This window comes from Conger conger, chromosome 8, assembly GCF_963514075.1.
Source record: "Conger conger chromosome 8, fConCon1.1, whole genome shotgun sequence".
NCBI classification, from domain to species: domain Eukaryota; kingdom Metazoa; phylum Chordata; class Actinopteri; order Anguilliformes; family Congridae; genus Conger; species Conger conger.
In genome coordinates, this window is record NC_083767.1 from 38,914,258 (window position 1) to 38,935,576 (window position 21,319).

The 21,319-nt window shown below is 43.6% G+C and overlaps 1 protein-coding gene across 1 annotated transcript in view; it reads left to right on the top strand.

The window, feature by feature from the left end:
• Window positions 1–21,319, top strand: part of LOC133135343 (thyrotropin-releasing hormone-degrading ectoenzyme-like) — a 127,064-nt gene that overhangs the window by 61,142 nt on the left and 44,603 nt on the right. The window contains exons 7-8 of the mRNA XM_061252272.1: window positions 3,036–3,101; window positions 12,166–12,231. Of these exons, the coding sequence (XP_061108256.1) occupies window positions 3,036–3,101; window positions 12,166–12,231 (132 nt within the window). The remainder of the gene's footprint in view (window positions 1–3,035; window positions 3,102–12,165; window positions 12,232–21,319) is intronic.

A 21,319-nucleotide genomic window follows, 5' to 3' on the forward strand; every position in this document is an offset into this window, starting at 1 on the left:
CATCCAACCAAAGACTCAATTTCCTCATGAAATAATTCCCTGGTGCATGAAGAAAAATGGCTGCTTCGACAAATGAACAAAAACAATGAAATGTAAAATAAATCACAGTCTGTGTACAGTGCAGGTCCTTTATTGAAGGGTATTCATGTCCTTTTCTTGAAGGACATTACGTCTTATGGGAAAGTACATTTATTTGAATTGGTGCTCTCAGATCTGTTCTGGCTATACATATACCATTGATCCTATTTGAATTACTTGCCTATTTATGTTTTTAGAAATGGTAATTCAAAGCACAGGAACTCTGCATATTTCTGAAAACGTAAACCCAAGAGTCATTGGCTGAGTAATTGAAGTCACAAGTACCACAGGGCTGATGTCAGTTAAGGAACTGTTGTAGTGGGTTGAGAGGCCTCACATTCTGCTATCAAATCTGGAACATGTCAGTGTGGGACACAATTGGCTGTGGTAGTTCTCAGGCAGGAAGTAGTTATTAACTGGCAGGTCTGTGATGTCACAGCATACCATTAACAACTGGTCAGTCAGATACCAACAGTAAAACGTTCTGGACTAAAGACATACCTTTTCAGACTGTACCTTAGTCCTCCTTCCTGACCCCCCCCTTCTTGTCTAACCCTAACCCTTAAAAAAAATTGCACTTACGATGACTGTTGTCTTTTTGTTTAGAACAGCTCTTCATGTGTATTCTACTAGTTATGGATTTGATGCTTTTAACCTGTGGAAGAATCTATGCACTTGTAAGTCACTTTGGATTAAAAGCGTCTGCCAAATGACTAAAATGTAAATGTAAACTGTGACAATATCTACAGAGTGTAACTATAGAGAATTTCATAGAGGATCAATGGCGTATGTACAGAATAGAAAGTTTAAGTCTTGGTGCTAGTCTATAGACTAGTGAATGGAACAGCACCACCATACTGTACCTCAAATCAATCTTGAAACCATACATCCTGGCCAGATGTCTCTGCCCAAAGAACGTGTGTTCATGATCCAACTCCCTCGTCTCTGAAACATGATGGAGGCAATGTTGTGGCTTGGGAGTGTATGGCTGCCACAGGTACTGGCTCACTTGTCTTTGTTGATAACGTGACTGCTGACAGCTGACAGCTGCAGCAGGATGAATTCTGAAGTCTACATAAGCATCTGATCTGATGAGATCCAACCGAATGCCTCAAAAACTCAATGGACAACGCTTCACCTTGCTAAAGCACAGCGCTGCAGAAGCAACCAAGGAGTTCAAAGGAAGTCGATCACCAGACCTGAATCCCATTGAGCATGCGCTACACTTGCTGAAGTCAAGACTGAAGGCAACTATCCTGTGAAGCAAGCAGGAACTGAAGATGGCTACAGTGCAGGCCTGACAGAGCATCATCAGAGATGTTTCTATTTCTGATATGGACTATATTCCCCATAAACATCCAGAAACATCCATATTCAGACAAGTCTCAAATCACAAACTATTCTCTGAGGAACAAAGTGTATACATACATACGCATATAACTCATTACCATAACAGTGTGCTTGAATGTGATCGTATCACGACGACACGGCAAGTGGAATAATGAAAAAGAGCTAATATCGCATGCAATTAACACTTCCAACATTTATAGGACTCTCCGACACTCGTGAAAATGGCAATTTCTGCTTTTGATTTTCACCTTTGTGTTTCTGTTACAACTACCTCCCTATTCTGGGATCTGGTGCTATTTTACACACCAGCAGACACAGTATACAACTCCTTGCCTGAAAGCAGCCAATCCGGCTTGATAGAACAGGAACGAGACCGCTACAACCAGCTTAACACTTAACACACAACCAGCTTAGCTGAGATTTAGAAACACCAACAATGTCAAAATTGACATCTCATTTGACACGACATTGAATATATTTTTGTGTAGACATTTAAGAAATGTCAAAACAAATTTTGAGTGCTAAATCAGCTTCCACAGGGTAGACAATCAGTGAGCACTTTATTAGGTATTTCTAAGACTTCTACTGCTGTAGCCTATCCACTTAGAGTTTTGTTTAAGGCTGATTAAATATTTGCATTAACAAGCTGGTGTACAGGTGTACCTAATAAAGTGCTCAGTGACTGTATATCCTTTTGAACTTACAGATTCATGTTGCAGTTGAACATTGGACATTTTCCTGTGTGTCTGTTCATACATTTCATACATTTTGCAAACAGATGATTTCAGCGAATTGTGCTAAAAATAGCTAAACATAAGTAGGCTAAATGTGATGTCAGCACATTCCCACACAGACATTGGCCCTGTTGAGGTCTGTTGTCAGGGTGAGCTGCAGTGGGTATCTAGAAAACTTGAAATCTTAGCGAAACTAACTTGATGGATAGATAGCAGACCGGGTAAGTGGAAATATGGCTTTATTTTTATTTTGGGTGAACTGGCCCTTTAAATTAAAACAGTCCTTTATTAAGATATCTCTTAAGAAAAAACAGGGGAGCTGGTAACACAGGAGGGTGTGCGTGTATGTGTGTATGTGTGCATGTGCATGTGTGTTGTGTGTGTGTGTGTGTGTGTGCATGTGCATCTGTGTGTGTGTGTGTGTGTGTGTGTGTGTGTTTGTGTGGGGTGGGGGGGAGACTAGAAGGAAGGGGCTTCAGAATCCAGCAGTGTGTGGTGCTCTCTATCTACATGGAGATATGTGACGGGAATTCCCTGAGGGGAGGATAACATTAACTCATTCTTCATGCAAACTAGCAAGGTGTTATTTATATTCCTGATTGTGTCTCTCTTTATGGAGTTAAATTCATGTTCTTCTGTAAATGAATTTGTTTTGCAGTTTGAGTTAAGCGTTGTGTATCAGCTTATGAATTAGGCGTAGTACCACATACAGTACACTGTATAAGAAATCAGAAACAAAGAATTGCGGTCACTGACACTTTCTCTTTCCCTTCAGTTATCTTACTCTCTCCATGTCTCTTCCTCTCTCTTCCTCCCTCTTCTTCTCTCTTCTTCTCTCTTCCTCTCTCTTTCTCTCTCCTTATTAATTCCCAGGGTGCCTCTCTGATCCGAATGCTGGCGAGTGTCATGGGCCAGGCTGTGTTCCAGAGAGGCTTAAATGTAGGTACACACACACACACACACACACACCCCCAGAGACATTTGCCAACCTGCACACATGCAAATACGTGTGTACACACACACAAACACACACACATATTGTACACCACATACACACACAGGCATATACTCTACACACACATACACACAAATACACACACATACTGTTCATACACTAATACACACACATACTATACACACTCACACACAAATACACACACACACACTGTACACACACACACACACACAGCTTCTCAGATGCCATTTCTGCACATAACAGTAAGTTCCTGTTGTGAAGCAGCTGTGGCTCCCTGTTATGCCGCCATCGTGCTGCCTTTCATAATTCACCTGGGGGAAGTGGAACTGGACGCCTTACAGTGCCAGCGCTGCAGAATATGTTTTATTAATATGCTCGTGTTCGTTCTTACAGTAAATCTATCAGTTCTCCCTTGGTCTGATTATTTCCTACTGTATATTCAACTTTTTACTGCAATTAGGTACCAGTATTTCGCAGCACTGATCTCACTTTTACACACTTCTCTGCACCCACGTGCAGCGTGGCCCAACAATAAATTTCACCTCCAAAATGCATCAAAACTGCCAAAACAATGCTTACATGTCCAAAAATCACACCGTTCTATGAAAACACCAGCAATAGCATTTTCTCTTTGCCATCCCTGACAATATTATTCAGCTAATATATCTGAGTATCCAGCGTCCAGTGCATCCAGGAGGGACATCTGTTCCACAAAACAGGATTACTGAGCTACCTGGATAATGCTTTTACTGGCTTTAATCTGGGCAGTTATCCATTTTACTTGATAATCCTGCTTTGTGGAACGCGCACCTTATCATGTGGAGTATGATCATAAACTTTCCACCTCCGTGAGTATGATAATTCTTCTTTTGGGTTGCGTAATGGCAGGGGATACTCAATCTTACCCAGAAAGGGCCGGCGTGGGTGCAAGCTTTTGTTCCAACCAGGCAGTTACACTCCTGATTCTACTAATCAAGATTCTTAGCAAAAACTTGAATGGTTGACTAGTAGAATCAAGTGTGTCACTGTTTGGTTGGAACAAAAGCTGGCACCCACACTGGCCCTCTCTGGAAAAGATTGAGTATCCCTGCCCTACTCTATGAAGAAATTACTCCCCATCCTGTGAAATCACACACATCTGTGTGTTCGCCCTCACCCTCCCCCTCCCTCCTCAGACACGGGCCTTCCGTAGAGGCCATCCAGGGATGACCTTATCCGCTGTAGTGTTCGGCCTGATTTGGGATTCCCATTGGACGATACTGCAGCACTCGTAGAGATGTTGGCACGTCTCTGTTCCGGGACATCCACGTGGGACCTTTCCCAGTTAAACTGTCTATAAACAAAATCAGTAACAGATCAGCTGTGGTTCTGGAGGCTTAGATAAATTTGCTCCTGTACTCGTTGCAGCAGGAGCGCTTGTCGGACGCTTGTATCTTACCTGCTGGTTCACTGGATAGCTCTTCCTATACAGTAGGAAGTAGCTGCCGCAGTTGAACAGCCGAGTTGATTTATGACATGTTCTATAATGTGTATCCTATCTCATCTGAGACGATGGCTTGTAGTCTTCCTCTATGCGGAGTGGCGCCATGCATTCTTCCTCCCTCTCCATCACCCTGTCATGCTCCTCTGTCTCCCAGTCTTCGGTCTCCTGCTTGAAAGAGACCATTCCACTGATAAGCCCTTTGTATACACTGTGGATGGCCATGCAATGGGAATTCTCTCAACACCTTGGTGCTGTAGGTCTCAGCTGTGGTTGGTCTATTTGCAAAGCTTCAGTCAGCTGTTTGTCTCTATAACCATTTATGAAGTATTTTTTGGGAGGGGGTTTAAATGTATTTAAATAGTATATATATAGTATAATAGTATTTGACTTTGCAAATTGCTATCCTCTTGAATTTTATGTGCTTGGTTTTGAACTTGATCGAATCAGTTATCAAATAGAGTATATAATCATTGGCAAATTGGGCAGAGTTAATTTGCGTTTTATTTCAGTACTTATATTCATTCATTCATTCATTTTCCTAACCCGCTTATCCTGAACAGGGTCGCAGGGGGGCTGGAGCCTATCCCAGCATACATTGGGCAAAAGGCAGGAATACACCCTGGACAGGTCGCCAGTCCATCGCAGGGCACACACACCACTCACACACACACTCATACTTATGGGCAATTTAGACTCTCCAATCAGCCTAACCTGCATGTCTTTGGACTGTGGGAGGAAACCGGAGTACCCGGAGGAAACCCACGCAGACACAGGGAGAACATGCAAACTCCGCACAGAGAGGCCCCAGCCGACGGGGAATCAAACCCAGGACCTCCTTGCTGTGAGGTGGCAGTGCTACCCACTGCACCATCCGTGCCGCCTCAGTACTTATATGAAAAATAAATAATAAATGTAAAATAAATGAAGTAAAAAATTGTAAAATACAGATGCATGAACTGTTTATGAATGAAGATATATCACAGGGACAACAGAAAGGGCCCGAAAAGGTTTCAGTCACGGGGAGAAAAACCTGTAACATTCGTCACAGAAGGATATTCCTCCAGGTGATTTTTATCAAGAAGATAAAACAGTCATGCCTCATACGGGTCCTGTCATTTAAAACATACTTTTCTCAATGGCAAGCTTTGCCTAAAATATGTCATTACTTCATCTTCTACTATTTCACTTCCACTAAGAATTCCCTGCTGAATACACAGCTCAAACCAGGATTTGAAACAGTTGGTAGCTGGTTGACCAGTTCAGAATCAACATGGTTTGACCAGCTCAAGCCATGTTTTGAAGTAGCTGGTATTTCAAGCTGGTCATCACTGGATTTTACACGAGGGTTATTACGTAAGTGTTGCTCCAAGCGTGTGCCATCAAGCCCCTCCAGCTGGTCCAGAATGCTGCAGCCCGCCTGATCACCAGTCAGCCCAGGTCGGCTCATGTCACCCCGCTTCTCATTGGCCTCCACTGGCTTCCTATTGCCGCACGCATCCGTTTCAAGGCCCTAGTGTTGGCATTTCAGGCTGCTAAGGGGACTGCCCCACCTTACATACAATCCTTGATCACTCCCTACTCCCCAGCTAGACCACTCCGGTCTGCCAGCTCTGGTCGCCTTATGGTTCCCTCTCTACGTGCACCTGGCGGTCGAGCTGCACATTCACGCCTGTTTTCCATTCTGGTTCCTCAGTGGTGGAATGACTTGCCAACCACTGTCAGGACCGCAGAATCCCTCCCCCTATTTCGACGCAGACTCAAAACACACCTTTTCAAACTCTACCTTAGTCCTCCCTCCTGATTTCCCCCGCCCCTCCTTTCTGATATCCCTATCCTTGTCTAACCCCCCCAAAAAAAATAAATAAATGATATAACGACTGTTCTACGGCTGTTCTAAACATATGATGACGACTATATGTTTAGAACGGCATTCCATGTGTATTTTCCTAGTTCTGGATGTGATGCTTTGACTTGTGGTAGAACCTATGCACTTGTAAGTCGCTTTGGATTAAAAGCGTCTGCCAAATGACCAAAATGTAAAATGTAATGTAAGTTAAGGACAAAATGCATGATGAAGTGGCTCTTGATGTAAATTATCAGGGAGATTGTATGCCATATGCTTCCTTCCATAATGTATTCATGCCGTGGATTATATCGATATAAATTCAGGGTTAAGTTTCTTTCTATTCTTCTGTTCAGCTCCTGGACACATTTGCATATTTAAAGCAGACTGGTACTGTACATCTTTACTGCAGAGGCTTAATTGAGATCCTCTGGAGCAGATCCTGGACTTGTAGTTGACCCCGTGACCTCAATTAAACCACTTCTGAGTACTTTTGCTGCAGAGGTGCCATGCTGTACCTAATGACAGTAGAAAGGAGTTTTATACCGTGTCTATGCTTGCAGTGCAGAGTGGGTAATCAAATTTGTATGTCTTGGGAAATAGTCTAAATTCTGTTCATCCATATTATACTTACAGTGCTTGTGAATATTATTATTATTAGTGTTTGATAAAACAAGAGATACATTAACTATTTATGTCGTAACACTGATAAATAGGTTCCATAACCAAATGAATTGCAGCTTGGGCTGTTGATGAATGGTAAATGATAAATGTAAATGGTATATATAGTGCCTTTATCCAAAGCGCTGTACAATTGATACTTCTCATTTGCCAATTCACATGCACACTGACTCATGTATGTATTCAGCTAAAGTTAATTAAGCTAAGTTAAATGGCACATGTTTTTCTCTATCTGTATGGAAATGTAGTCCCCCATCCCCTCAGAAGGAAACTATACATTTTGGTATTTTGTCTTTGCTCACTGAACAATAATGCTGGAAAAAGCATTTCGTAATTTCATTTTGAGAATTAATTGAATAAGTCTGATATTGAGGTAAGGACAAAGGCTTTCATAATAGGTGAATAATAAAATGAAATAAAAAATTATATATAAAAAACTTGAAAATGCACATTTTACATAGGCTACTTCACGACACAGTTGTGAAATATACCCTTGAAGGGAACTCGCTCTTCTATTTGCAAATATCGGATAGGATGTGTTCCACTGGTCTAACCAATAATTTATACATCGGAATTGCACTTAATGTGTTCAAGCACTTATCGGATTTCCAAGTGTAATGATATTTGGTGTGTAATTGTAACGGCCTTTGCATTATTAAATATTACATTGCTCCAGTGTGAGTTACAGTCGCCCCCGTGTTAAACAGCCAGACCATTCTGTTTATTGTTCATCTGAGATAGAAGGTCATTGTGAATTTTTATAGAAAATCTTATATATTTTATTGAAAGAGAAGGCAGACATATGCCTGTGTGCAAAGTCATGTGTGTGTGTGTGTGTGTGTGTTCTCTCTGCACTGTGCCATCCTCACAGATTTGACACTTCCAAAAGGTGGAATAACTCAATCAAGGTCTTCCGTGATTCATGTAACCCTTATTTTAATATTATTCCCAATCAGTGTCAGAAAATCCATTTTAATATTATTCCAAAAGTGTGCCAGAAAAGCCAGTGTTGGAATACAGAGTGCTGTTCATCAGCTATCCATACATGCTTACTCTGGGTACAGGTTAATTGGAGAGTTGAAATTGGCCCCAGGTGCTGTTTGAGTGTGTGGTGTGTGAGCTGGCGACCTGTCCAGGGTGTATTCCTGCCTCTCGCCCAATGCATGCTGCGATAGGCTCCAGCCCCGCTGTGACCCTGACCAGGAATAAGCGGGTTAGAGAATGGATAGATGGATAGATTGGTAGATTGTTGAAAAGCAGATTTGACTGAACTGAACCCTCTCCCTGTCAGATTAGGGGCTTTCCTGCCAGTAGAATAGTAAACCACTTCACTAAATGGTCGTCTCAATCGCATCAGTGATGTTTGTGGCTTAATGTGAATTGAGAAATTGACTGATTTAATTCATTCTGCTGTCTTGCTGCTGTTTCCCTGTAGCGCTAAGCCAACCAGGTCACAGTGCAGCTACAGGGAGCACTCCATTCTCTGTGATACTTCACACCCGGTCGCAGTGCAGTTACATGAATCTGAATCTGATTTAATTTAGTGTATTACATTAATGGCATTTTGCGGACCCTCTTATCCAGAGCGACGTACAGTTGATTAGACTAAGCAGGAGACAATCCTCCCCTGGAGCAATGCAGGGTTAAGGGCCTTGCTCAAGGGAAGTCCAGGCCCAATGGCTGTGCGGATCTTATTGTGGCTGCGCCGGGATTCGAACCACCAACCTTGTGGGTCCCAGTCATGTACCTTAACCACTATACTACAGGGTGCCCTAGTGTAGACGCAGCCTCTGAATTGCATGTGCGTAAGATGGAACCACATCACTGCTTCACGTTTCCAGTGGTACCTGTGAAGGTGTGACTCCCTCCTGTCTCGTTTTCCTGCTGTCACATCTATAATGTAGTTCCCCGGGACAGTGCCGTGCCGGTACAGTCGATCCCCACGTTCGCTTCAACGTGCAGTCATGTGAAACGCACTTAGAGTGATCGCATTAAACACTGCTCCATCCACTCAAATTGCGCATTTCTATAATCCCATAATAGATAAATTAAATGATCTATAATCTATCAAACAGTGTGTAATGGACTTCATTATACTTACTTTAAAAATGCGAACAAAACATCTAATTGTAAACATTGTAAACACTGTGACATAAATTGCAGTAACCTGTTCTGACAGATAGATCTCAAGAGGCCTCTGACCTCTTTATACACAGAGAGAGAGAGTGCGGGAGAGGGAGATAGTGAGAGAGAGATAGAGTGAGAGAGAGAGCGGGAGAGACAGAGAAAGCGAGAGACAGAGAAAGCGAGAGACAGAGAGAGAGACGGAGAGAGACGGAGAGAGAGAGGGAGAGAGTGAGAGACAGAGTGAGAGACAAAGTGAGAGACAGAGTGAGAGCAGGAGGGAGAGAGTGAGAGAGCAGGAGAGGGAGAGGGAGATAGAGAGAGAGAGACAGAGAGAGAGAGAGACAAAGTGAGAGACAAAGTGAGAGACAGAGTGAGAGCAGGAGCGAGAGAGTGAGAGAGCAGGAGAGGGAGATAGAGAGCGAGAGAGAGACAGAGAATTCGGGAGAGAGGGAGACAGAGAGACAGACAGAGGGAGAGTGGGAGTGAGAGTATAATTGAAAGGAGTCTGAAACAATCCTCACCTTGGGAATAAGTGTTGGAAAACACGTCACACGCCTCCTAATTCACATTAACGAACCCCAACAGGGCCCGATCCGCAAACTGTGTGCAATCCTACGAGGTTTCCAGCTCTGCTTACCGGAGAAGGAACATCCGACCATGTCCTGAGCCCGGAGGGATTGCCACCCACTCATGCTGAAGCTTTCCTTCAGTTACAGCATGATGTATGAGAATCATAACCCACGACAGCAGATCTTTACCATTCCTGCTGGCTTCCAACTCGTAGGCGCAGCAGGGACTGAGCACCTGCTATGGTCCTGATTTATCACCAAACTGTATCACAGAAACACAATTATGCTGTTTTAGACGTCGTATTAGAGAAATGCAGTGTTTTGTCCCTGAGAGATTGAGGTTTTGGCTGTCTGCGCATTCTGAGTTTGAATGCTACTCCAGGATGCAGTTGCGTGTGATGAAGACTTGATGGTGGCGTTTTTAGGGGCCGGTTGATGGTGTGCGCCTAGGTCTGACGGTTTTACTTTCCACCCTCCACCCCTCCAGCTAAATGATTCCGTCTGAAGGAATTTAAAGGTGGTTCTAAAATGGAGACTCGATCTGTCAGTGCAGTGAGCTCTGATTCCATCAAAGAGATTTCTCTTCTTATCCATCACCTAGAAACCCGCCCACATGCGCCCTAGCTTAAAGCGAAGAGACGTGAAAAGATTACGTGCCAACAGTCAAGAATTTATCTGTGAGTTTGAGAAGTCAGGCGCAATTCTTCGGGTGAATATGAGAATTGATTAAATCCAGTGAGGCCTCTTTCTTTGCCTGTGGACTCTCAATAGAGGCAATTTCATGTGCATCACTACCGAGCAGATTGGCTGTCACAGTCCAGTAAGATGTGTATCTGTTTTTTTTCCAATTTTCTATTTAATCATTTTGTGACCAAGTTTTTGATATATGTTTTTGACTGAGGATTGGAAAACATTATCTATGTTACATTTCTGACAACAACGATTTAAGATTAGCTGTGCTGGAGAAATGAAATGTTTGCTGCTTATGTAGCATCAGTTTTCTAGGACTAATCAAGGACTAATCAATATTGCCTGACAAATGATTTACTTTAATTTAGAAAAACACACTCAGAACAGTGTCTCCCACTTTAATAAGACAGGGAGGTCTCCTCAGAGAGACTATACCTGCATAGCGGATTCATCAGCGAGGCATCAACTATTATGAATTATTGCATTACTGTCTTTTAAGCAATCATTTCACTAAGGTCTTGGAAAGAGATGAGAAATAGTACAATTTTATTTGCCTCAGAATAAAATATGGGATCACAGAATGTTTTCTGTCTGAATTTTATGGCGTGCGGTTGCTTGGCGCTTCACGTGTTCTGTGACTGATGTGTGATTTGTGCTGCTGTTGTCTTGGTGACGGGAAAGGATCGGGATCTGATGATCTGATGTAGGATCATTAAACCTGCATCAAACCGATGTGATGTCACAGAGCCCCGCACTAACTCCAAAGACTGTATTCTGGCTCCATTTGGTAACATTGCATCTCTGCCAGGCTAGCTACTTGCATTCGGTACATAGTTTGCGATTTTATAACTTCACAATGCAGAAAATTATTAAAAAGGCAAGATGGTTTCAGGTTGAAATCCCGTCTGTAGGTATGAGTGTGTGAGTGCGTGGTGTGTGTGGGTAGGTATGAGTGTGTGAGTTCATGGTGTGTGTGCCCAGTGATTGAATTGGCCACCTGTTCAGGGTGTATTCCTGCCGATCACCCAATGCTGGGATAGGCTGCAACACTGCCTAAAATAGAAAAAGAGGGAATATTCTCACTACACGAGTGAAAATAATATTAATCACAGAGATATGATACATGGGGTGGCAGCCTATTATAATGTCAGGAATCTGCCTCTAATTCCCAGGTTGACAGTTCAGCACTGCTGTTGGACTTCTGAACTACTTCTGTACACCTCTATGAGCAGATTGTATGTCAAAGGAATGTAAACTGTCTAAGTCTTTCTGGGTTAGAGCATCCACACTCAAAAAATGATCACTTAATAAAACTCTGGACAGTGGTTGCCCACAGCATTTTAAGTGTGTAAAAGTACTTAATCAGTTGAAGTCACATAATGCATACCGAGTAATATTGTGCACAACCACTATCCGTAGATTTTTAAAAGTAAGTGATTCATTTTTCTGCGTACACTAAATGCCTTCAAAATAATGTATATACAGGAGGGATGTGTGGCCGTAATGGGAGTAGCTCTGTATTTATGGATGTCCTGAGGCTGCAGCGGCCTTTGACCTGTCATGTTTTTATCTGTTTAATGAAAGCAACAGGACGAAACGCGCGTGGAGTTAAGATGTGTCCTTATTTCTTACAGGATTATCTCCTGACGCACATGTACGCCAACGCGGCCCGGGACGACCTGTGGAACAAGCTCTCGGAGGTAATCGGTCATTTCCGTTTATTAGACCGCCCCAAGGGCGTTAACAGCCTACCGCAAACACGTCCGGATCCAGCCCGGAGTCTTGCCCGTTGTGTGTGTAACATTTATGTTGTCTGACGTTTCATCTTGCCCGTGCTGCCCTGTGTGTTCATGGTGCCTAAGAATGAACCCTTAAACCAAACCAGTAATTGGTCAGGAGCCGTTATGTCACTGCACGGTCCCGGCAGCAGCAGCTAGAGAGAGCTTGCACTGCCTAATTGGATCTGTGATATGGTGCCCAATCCAATTAAAATGAATTGCATTCCTCTTATAGTAATATTTTGTGATCATTCAGCATTACCAGCGGGTGATTATATACAGCACAGGGGATGTTATATTATAAACAGGGAATTTTATTTGTGTTTGGGTTGGCTTATCACAATGTGTGCTCCTTTAGTTGGCAGGTGTGACTTCTACACAGCACTGCTAAACCGGCCTTTAGCCTAGCGGCTAAGGTACATGACTGGATAAAAGTGTCAGCAGTTATTATTATTATTATTATTATTATTATTATTATTGTTATTGTTATAGAATGTACAGTATAGGGCTGGATAAACTTCGGCAGAGTTTGTTCAACATTAACAATGTGCCATGTCTCTGGCAGGATAAAATCTGCGCTACAATCTATCAACGAGTTCATTTAACACTGAACATTTTGTTGTATAGAGTATGATCAGCATCTAATGCAGGGGTCTCCAGTCGTATCTGAAAAGGTTAAGAGGTTTTTGTTTTAATCCAACATTAAGAGCCCTGATTATCTGATAAGCACTACAGGGGATACCATGTGGTTTTAATGTTTCAAATTGTACCAGGACAGTTTGCCCGGTTCTGTTTTTCATTAAGATATCTCTGTTGATAAGTTAACTGCCGGTTGTGTGTGACCCACAGTGTCAACTGAGAGATAAGCATGTTACCTTGTTTACAAACCAAACGCAAAGTAATCTCAGGTCCTGGGGAGCTGCCATGTCCTCTAGACTTTCGTTCCAATCACTTAAACCTGATTTCACCAGATAATTGAAAAAAAGTGCACCCTTGCATTTGAACCTGTTATGTGCATGTAAATGTTTTATGGAGGCGGAGAATTCCTCGATTATAGCCCTTTAGAGTTGAGTAGCCCTGAGCTACACTGTCACTTTTGACATTTGTAATTAATTTCCTCAGGCATTACTGGGTAAAACATTAATTATATTGCTTATTATAGTACTTAAAAATGGGTGAGAGCTTCAGGCACAGGCTGGGGTTAGATGCAGAGGTGTATGAGTGGGGCTGGTATCCACTATATTCGTGATGTACTGCAACATAGCTGGTGTTGTGTTTGTTTATTACAAAATAAATGGTCTTATAAGCAATACATAAATTACCTTGGCTCCACACTACATGGCAAATATTAACAGCACAATAGATGGTGTTAACTACTTTAACCCATAACATATCTGATGGCCAGTTATGGCTTTAACTCTGAAAATCCTATTTTTAAGTTTGTTGCCATCCTATTAATTATTGGATACATACAATTTTCTGCATATCATATGTTCCAAGTGTTATTTCTTCACATAAAATGGCATTATATGACATAGAATATTTGCTATTTGTTGCGGTATAGTATAGTGTATTTTATTAAGTGGAGATTGATTGTTTAGATTCTTTGGACAGATAACCACTTGACCTTGGGAGTCTGTGGTGCCAGGACTAGAGTTGTTAGATTGTATATCCTGTGCCCTGCATTTCCAGTCTTTATGAGCAGCCTGTGTCCTGGACTTCCTGCTCTCATGGCTCATGGGCGACATGGCTCAGGCAGTAAGAGCAGTCGTCTGGCAGTCGGAGGGTTGCCGGTTCGATCCCCGCCTAACCCCCAAATGCTCCTGACAAGCTGGTTGGTGCCTTGCATGGCAGCCAATCGCCGTCGGTGTGTGTGTGAGTGAGTGTAAGAATGGGTGAATGAGAAGCATCAATTGTACAGTGCTTTGGATAAAGGCGCTATATAAATGCCAACCATTTACCATTTACTTCCTGCTCTTATGAGCAGACTGTGTCTGGACTTCCTGCCCTTATGAGCAGATTGTGTCCTGGACTTCCTGCCCTTATGAGCAGACTGTGTCTGGACTTCCTGCCCTTATGAGCAGATTGTGTCCTGGACTTCCTGCCCTTATGAGCAGACTGTGTCTGGACTTCCTGCCCTTATGAGCAGACTGTGTCTGGACTTTCTGCCCTTATGAGCAGACTGTGTCTGGACTTCCTGCCCTTATGAGCAGATTGTGTCTGGACTTCCTGCCCTTATGAGCAGACTGTGTCTGGACTTCCTGCCCTTATGAGCAGACTGTGTCCTGGACTTCCTGCCCTTATGAGCAGATTGTGTCCTGGACTTCCTGCCCTTATGAGCAGACTGTGTCTGGACTTCCTGCCCTTATGAGCAGACTGTGTCCTGGACTTCCTGCCCTTATGAGCAGATTGTGTCCTGGACTTCCTGCCCTTATGAGCAGACTGTGTCTGGACTTCCTGCCCTTATGAGCAGACTGTGTCCTGGACTTCCTGCCCTTATGAGCAGACTGTGTCTGGACTTCCTGCCCTTATGAGCAGATTGTGTCCTGGACTTCCTGCCCTTATGAGCAGACTGTGTCTGGACTTCCTGCCCTTATGAGCAGACGGTGGGTCTGATTGACTCTGGGGGGGAATGGAACCATGTCTGATGGAATTGCACTGCAGTCAGAATTGAGTCAGCAGGGTGTGCTACACTTTATCGCTCAGGAGTGACTCCTCCGCTTGGTTCAGGCAGGCCACAGATCACAGCGTAGCAGCTGGCTAATTGGCAGACTGCAGAACGTACAACGCCTGCTCACCCGAGTCACTGGACGATGCCTATAATAGCCCGCACCCTTCCAAATTGATGGGGGACCCTGCGGAAAGTTGGAATGGGCCTACCGTCGGGGAATTGAAAACTGTCAAGTATCATTTATCAGAGATGGTGCTATGGTTGTGTTGAATCGCCTCATGCAAGCTGTTAATGCAGTTTGGTCACAAGCTAAGTGCAGGGTAAATGCTATTGTTTGTTGAGCAGACATTCCCTTTGAATAGCCTAGGTGCTGTGTACTTGAGACACAGCAATATAGCACCATCTCAAACTACAGATTCTTTGTTTTCTGTTAATATAACTGCCCATAAATGAATTCAGCAGTATTAGCCACCCATGACAAGCAATCATTTTATGAATATTAATAGTCACAGCTGTCATGATCTATTTATGAAATCCAATTTGCTGTAAGGTCTCCCAGTACTTTTTTTTAAAATACAGAGAACTGTTATTTGTTTTGTGAATTTGTGGTTATGCCTGGCCTACACCTCGTGTGATGGTGGTTTGGGACACTCAAACCCGAACTGTTATCCCTCAGTTATGAGTTATTAGACAGTCCTAATTCGGTAAGTTATTGGACAGTCCTAATTCAGTACGTGCTTGTGAGGATGTGGTAATCTGTTTGCATAATATTACCCTGGGAAAATAAGTCAAAGTGCAGCTTTGGCAGCAATGATACCAGATTTTCTTGATTGTTTTGCTGCTGTGACATGAGATTGTATCAATTTATTTATTTATGTACTATCATGTGCAGTTTCTATTTAGTAAAAATAGTAAAGAAATAATTTGGATTAAGTAAATAATCAGTCATTATTTAAAATAACAATTTTAATTTGGTTCATGAAAGATTATTCTGTAAAAAAATAAATAAAATCAAAGGTAATCTACGGTAATTTCCAGATCATTTCACCATCATAAAACATTTCCAGTTATGAAAGAACAAACACATTATCAGCGAAAAGTAATTGTTTATGACAACTCAGGCTCTCTGTCCCATATTGGTGTGCTGCATACACACACCACAGGGGTGTGGGGGACAGATCGTGTGTGTGCACGCATGTGTGTGAATGTGTGTGTGTGTGTGTGCGTACGTGTGTGTGTGTGCGTGCACGTGTGTGTATGCGTGCATGTGTGTGTGCGTGCACGTGTGTGTGTGCGTGCATGCGTGTGTGTTTGTATGGGGGTGGGGGAGCGGGCTCATATTCTGTCAGTCACTGGATCCAGTCAGTGGCAGTGTTGTTACTGGGTGCCATGATGACAGCGTGTGTGCGTGTGTGTGTGCGTGTGTGTGTGCATGTGTGTCTGTATGGGGGTGGGGGAGTGGGCTGTTGTTCACTGGATCCAGTCAGTGGCAGTGTTGTGACAGGGTGCCGTGACGGCTGTGTGTGTGTGTGTTTGTGTTTGTTTGTGTGTTTGTGTGTGTGTGCGTGTGTGTGTGTGCATGTGTGTCTGTATGGGGGTGGGGGAGTGGGCTGTTGTTCACTGGATCCAGTCAGTGGCAGTGTTGTGACAGGGTGCCGTGACGGCTGTGTGTGGGTGTGTGTGTTTGTGTGTGTTTGTGTGTGTGTGTGCGTGTGTGTGTCCGTGTGTGTGCGTGTGGCTGTGTGTGTGTGTGTGTTTGTTTGTTTGTGTGTTTGTGTGTGTGTGCGTGTGTGTGTGCGTGTGTGTGTGCATGTGTGTCTGTATGGGGGTGGGGGAGTGGGCTGATGTTCACTGGATCCAGTCGGTGGCAGTGTTGTGACAGGGTGCCGTGACGGCTGTGTGTGTGTGTGTGTTTGTGTGTGTTTGTGTGTGTGTGTGCGTGTGTGTGTGTGTGTGCGTGTGTGTGTGCGTGTGTTTGTTCGTGTGTGTGCGTGTGCCTGTGTGTGTGTGTGTGTGTGCCTGTGTGTGTGTTTGTTTGTTTGTGTGCGTGTGCGTGTGTGTATGCATGTGTGTGTGCATGTGTGTCTGTATGGGGGTGGGGGAGTGGGCTGTTGTTCACTGGATCCAGTCGGTGGCAGTGTTGTGACAGGGTGCCGTGACGGCTGTGTGTGTGTGTGTGTTTGTGTGTGTTTGTGTGTGTGTGTGCGTGTGTGTGTCCGTGTGTGTGCGTGTGGCTGTGTGTGTGTGTGTGTTTGTTTGTTTGTGTGTTTGTGTGTGTTTGTGCGTGTGTGTGCGTGTGTGTGTACGTGTGTTTGTTCGTGTGTGTGCGTGTCCCTGTGTGTGTGTGTGTGTGCCTGTGTGTGTGTTTGTTTGTTTGTGTGCGTGTGTGTATGCATGTGTGTGTGCGTATGTGTGTCTGTATGGGGGTGGGGGAGTGGGCTGATGTTCACTGGATCCAGTCGGTGGCAGTGTTGTGACAGGGTGCTGTGACGGCTGTGTGTGTGTGTGTGTTTGTGTTTGTTTGTGTGTGTGTGTGCGTGTGTGTGTTCGTGTGTGTGCGTGTGCCTGTGTGTGTGTGTGTGTTTGTTTGTTTGTGTGTTTGTGTGTGTGTGCGTGTGTGTGTGTGTGCATGTGTGTCTGTATGGGGGTGGGGGAGTGGGCTGATGTTCACTGGATCCAGTCGGTGGCAGTGTTGTGACAGGGTGCCATGACGGCTGTGTGTGTGTGTGTGTGTGTGTGTGTGTTTGTTTGTGTGTTTTTGTGTGTGTGTGCGTGTGTGTGTCTGTATGGGGGTGGGGGAGTGGGCTGATGTTCACTGGATCCAGTCGGTGGCAGTGTTGTGACAGGGTGCCGTGACGACAGCGCTCCCCCAGGTCTGAGTCACAGCCTAGGTGACAGAAGCCAGGCATCATGGGATAGCCAGGTTTAACTGCTTCGGTTTTCCCTGAGCAGAGTCTGGGATTAACAGTGATGTGCCCTTTTCTTCTGCTGAATGCAGCACTGCTTTCCTGAACGGATTATAGTCGTGCCCCAAACTATCCAGGGATCTTTCACCTTTTGTCGACTTGGAGCTGAGCTATAATTTAAGTCCTTTGTAAAAAGTTCATTAGTATTTACAAGTGAGAGCAAGAGGTGCTCTGCTGCACCAAGACTGGGGAAAAGTCGTTTCAATCTGTATGAAATATTTAGGGGAAATATTGGATTTTTTTTACATTTTATTTCTGGCATGGGTATTTTTTTCCTGATACAAATGTACATTATATAAAGCCAATCCATATAGAAAAGGGATTTATAATGAGGGGACTTCAACACGTGTGTGGCTCTGTATATTGGACTCAGGGAAGGGAATTGTATAATCACATACCTCTTTCAATGTCCCATTTTAAAACGAGGGACATGCTTTATCCTCGGTATGCTGGCCCGTGAGTTCCACATGGAGTCACTATCTCTGAAACATATCCAGGGGCAATCAGACCCAGTAATAAATCAATTCAAATACAAAATCTACTCTCAATCCGATTGTAAAGCCAGTAAAAAAGAGGCCCGGACTTTTATGTCTGGGTTTGATCTGGTTTGATGTCTAGCCAAGCTTGTTTAATCTGCTATAAAATACACACAGAATGGGTATTAGGCCAGAAAAGGGCTGATGCGGTAGTCCCGTTTCTAATCGCATTGGCCATTTCCCCACATTCTGCAGTGACAGGAAAGATCTAACAGTGGATATGTGCATTGATTGGTAGTCAGGGCTGGGATATCATCGCTAATATGCCCCTGTTGGGACCCAAGATAACACCAGAGTCTCTTACCTCAGGATTTAAATGGGGATTAAACTGCCCGGATTAGAGTGAAAATAGATCAGTATAGTATATCATTCTTACTTCCTCCTTATCTGCATTCTCCTGTAGAAAGTTTATCTGATGTCCAATGTTTAATATTGATGAGGAGGTCTGTGTAAAACAGATATTTTGTAAGATTTTACTAGAAAATACAGATACAGAGTATCACTTGAAATATGAGTAAAGAAATGGGGTGCTTGTACAGTATATGACCTGGAGGAGGGCCAGCTTTTAAACAGAAAACGAATTACCCCTGAAATGGTGGACTGTGTATAATCGGGCCCTGGAAAGATGTTCAGCACATGGCCATCTGGGCTGTCAACCTGAGTCTCAGTCGTTGTCACCCAGTTGTCCCTGCTGGCAGCCATCATTTCACACTCACACAGATATCTGGATAATTATACAATTAGCAACTAATTATGAGCTCCTTATCGGTGCGAAGCAATAAAGAGATGCTGCTACAGATAAGTATGCTGGAAGTGAAACATGGACGCACAAACAATGTCAAGGCTAAAGGCTGACAGGGTAAAAAAAATATCCGACCGGTACCTAGCATGCTGATGAATTGAGCTTATTTTGTGCACATTGAGATGGACCCAAGTAAATGGTTGGCATTTACAGTGGCAAGAAAAAGTATGTGAACCCTTTGGAATTAATTGGTTTTCTGCATTAATTGGTCATAAAATGTGATCTGATCTACAAGTCCCAAGTATAGACAAACTCAATGTGCTTAACCTAATACCACACAAACAATTATAATATTTCATGTCTTTATTGGACACATCCATTGAACATTCACAGTGCTGGTGGAAAAAGTAAGTGAACCCTTGGATTTAATAACTGGTCGAACCTCCTTTGGCAGCAATAACCTCCAACAAGCATTTCCGGTAGCTGCTGATCAGACCTGGCCAACGTTCAGGAGGAATTTTGGACCATTCTTCCTTACAGAACTGCTTCAGCTCAGCCATATTCTTAGGATGTCTGGAGTGAACAGCTCTCTTGAGGTCATTCCACAGCATCTCTATTGGATTCAGGTCTGGACTCTGACTGGGCCACTCCAAAAGGCGGATTTTCTTTTTTTGAAGCCATTCTGTAGTAGATTTACTTCGATGTTTAGGGTCATTGTCCTGCTGCATCACCCACCTTCTACTGAGCTTCAGCTGGTGGACAGCCACCCCAACATTATTCTGCAGGATACCTTGATAAACTTGAGAATTAATTTTCCCCTCGATGATGGCAAGCGGTCCAGGCCCCGAAGCAGGAAAGCAGCCCCAAAGCAGCCCTCCACCGTACTTCACCGTTGGGATGATGTTTTCATGTTGGTATGCAGTGCCCTTTTTACGCCATACGTAGCCCTGCGTGTTCATCCTAAACAATTCAACCTTGGTTTCATCAGTCCACAAAACATTTTCCCAGTAGCGTTGTGGAGTGTCAAGGTACTCTTTGGCAAACTTCAGGCGTGCAATGATGTTTTTTTTGGAAAGCAGCGGCTTCCTCCGTGGTGTCCTGCCATGGACACCATGCCTGTTCAATGATTTGCGTATGGTAGACTCATGAACAGAGATGTTAACCAGTTCCAATGATTCCCTCAAGCCTTTAGCCGTTACTCTAGGCTTCTTTTTTACCTCACTGAGAATTCTGCGTTGTGCCTTTGGAGTCAACTTGGCAGGGCGCCCACTTCTGGGGAGAGTAGCCACAGTACTAAATCGTCTCCATTTGTAGACAATTTGTCTAACTGTGGACTGGTGAATACCTAAAGTCTTGGAGATTAATTTGTAACCCTTTCCAGTTTTATGCAAGTCAACAATTTTTGATCGTAGGTCTTCAGAGATCTCTTTTTTGCGAGGCATGGTTCACATCAGCAGATGCTTCTTGTAATAGCAAACTCAAAAAGATTGAGTGTTTTTTATAAGTCAAAGTAGCTCTGCACCTACGTTTCATTGATTGGACTCCAGGTTTGCTAACTCCTGACTCTAATTAGCTTTTGTTGAAGTCATTAGCATAAGGGTTCACTTACTTTTTCCACCAGCACTGTGAATGTTTAATGGATGTGTCCAATAAAGACATGAAATATTATAATTGTTCGTGTGGTATTAGGTTAAGCACATTGAGTTTGTCTATACTTGGGACTTAGATGTAGATCAGATCACATTTTATGACCAATTAATGCAGAAAACCAATTAATTCCAAAGGGTTCACATACTTTTTCTTGCCACTGTATATTGCACATTTATCCAAAGCGCTGTACAATTGATGCATCTCATTCACCCATTCATACACACTCTCACACACCAACAGCTGCCATGCAAGGCACCAACCAGCTCGTCGGGAGCATTTGTCTTGCTCAGGGACACTTTGACACACCCAGGGTGGGATCGAACCAGCAACCAGACGACTGCTCTAACCACCTGAGCCAATGTCGCCCCTAGTGAGGGTGAAATGGATCACAGAAAGCATAAAGAAGGACGCTTACCAAAGGTTTGTCTCAGAGTTGGAAGGCTCA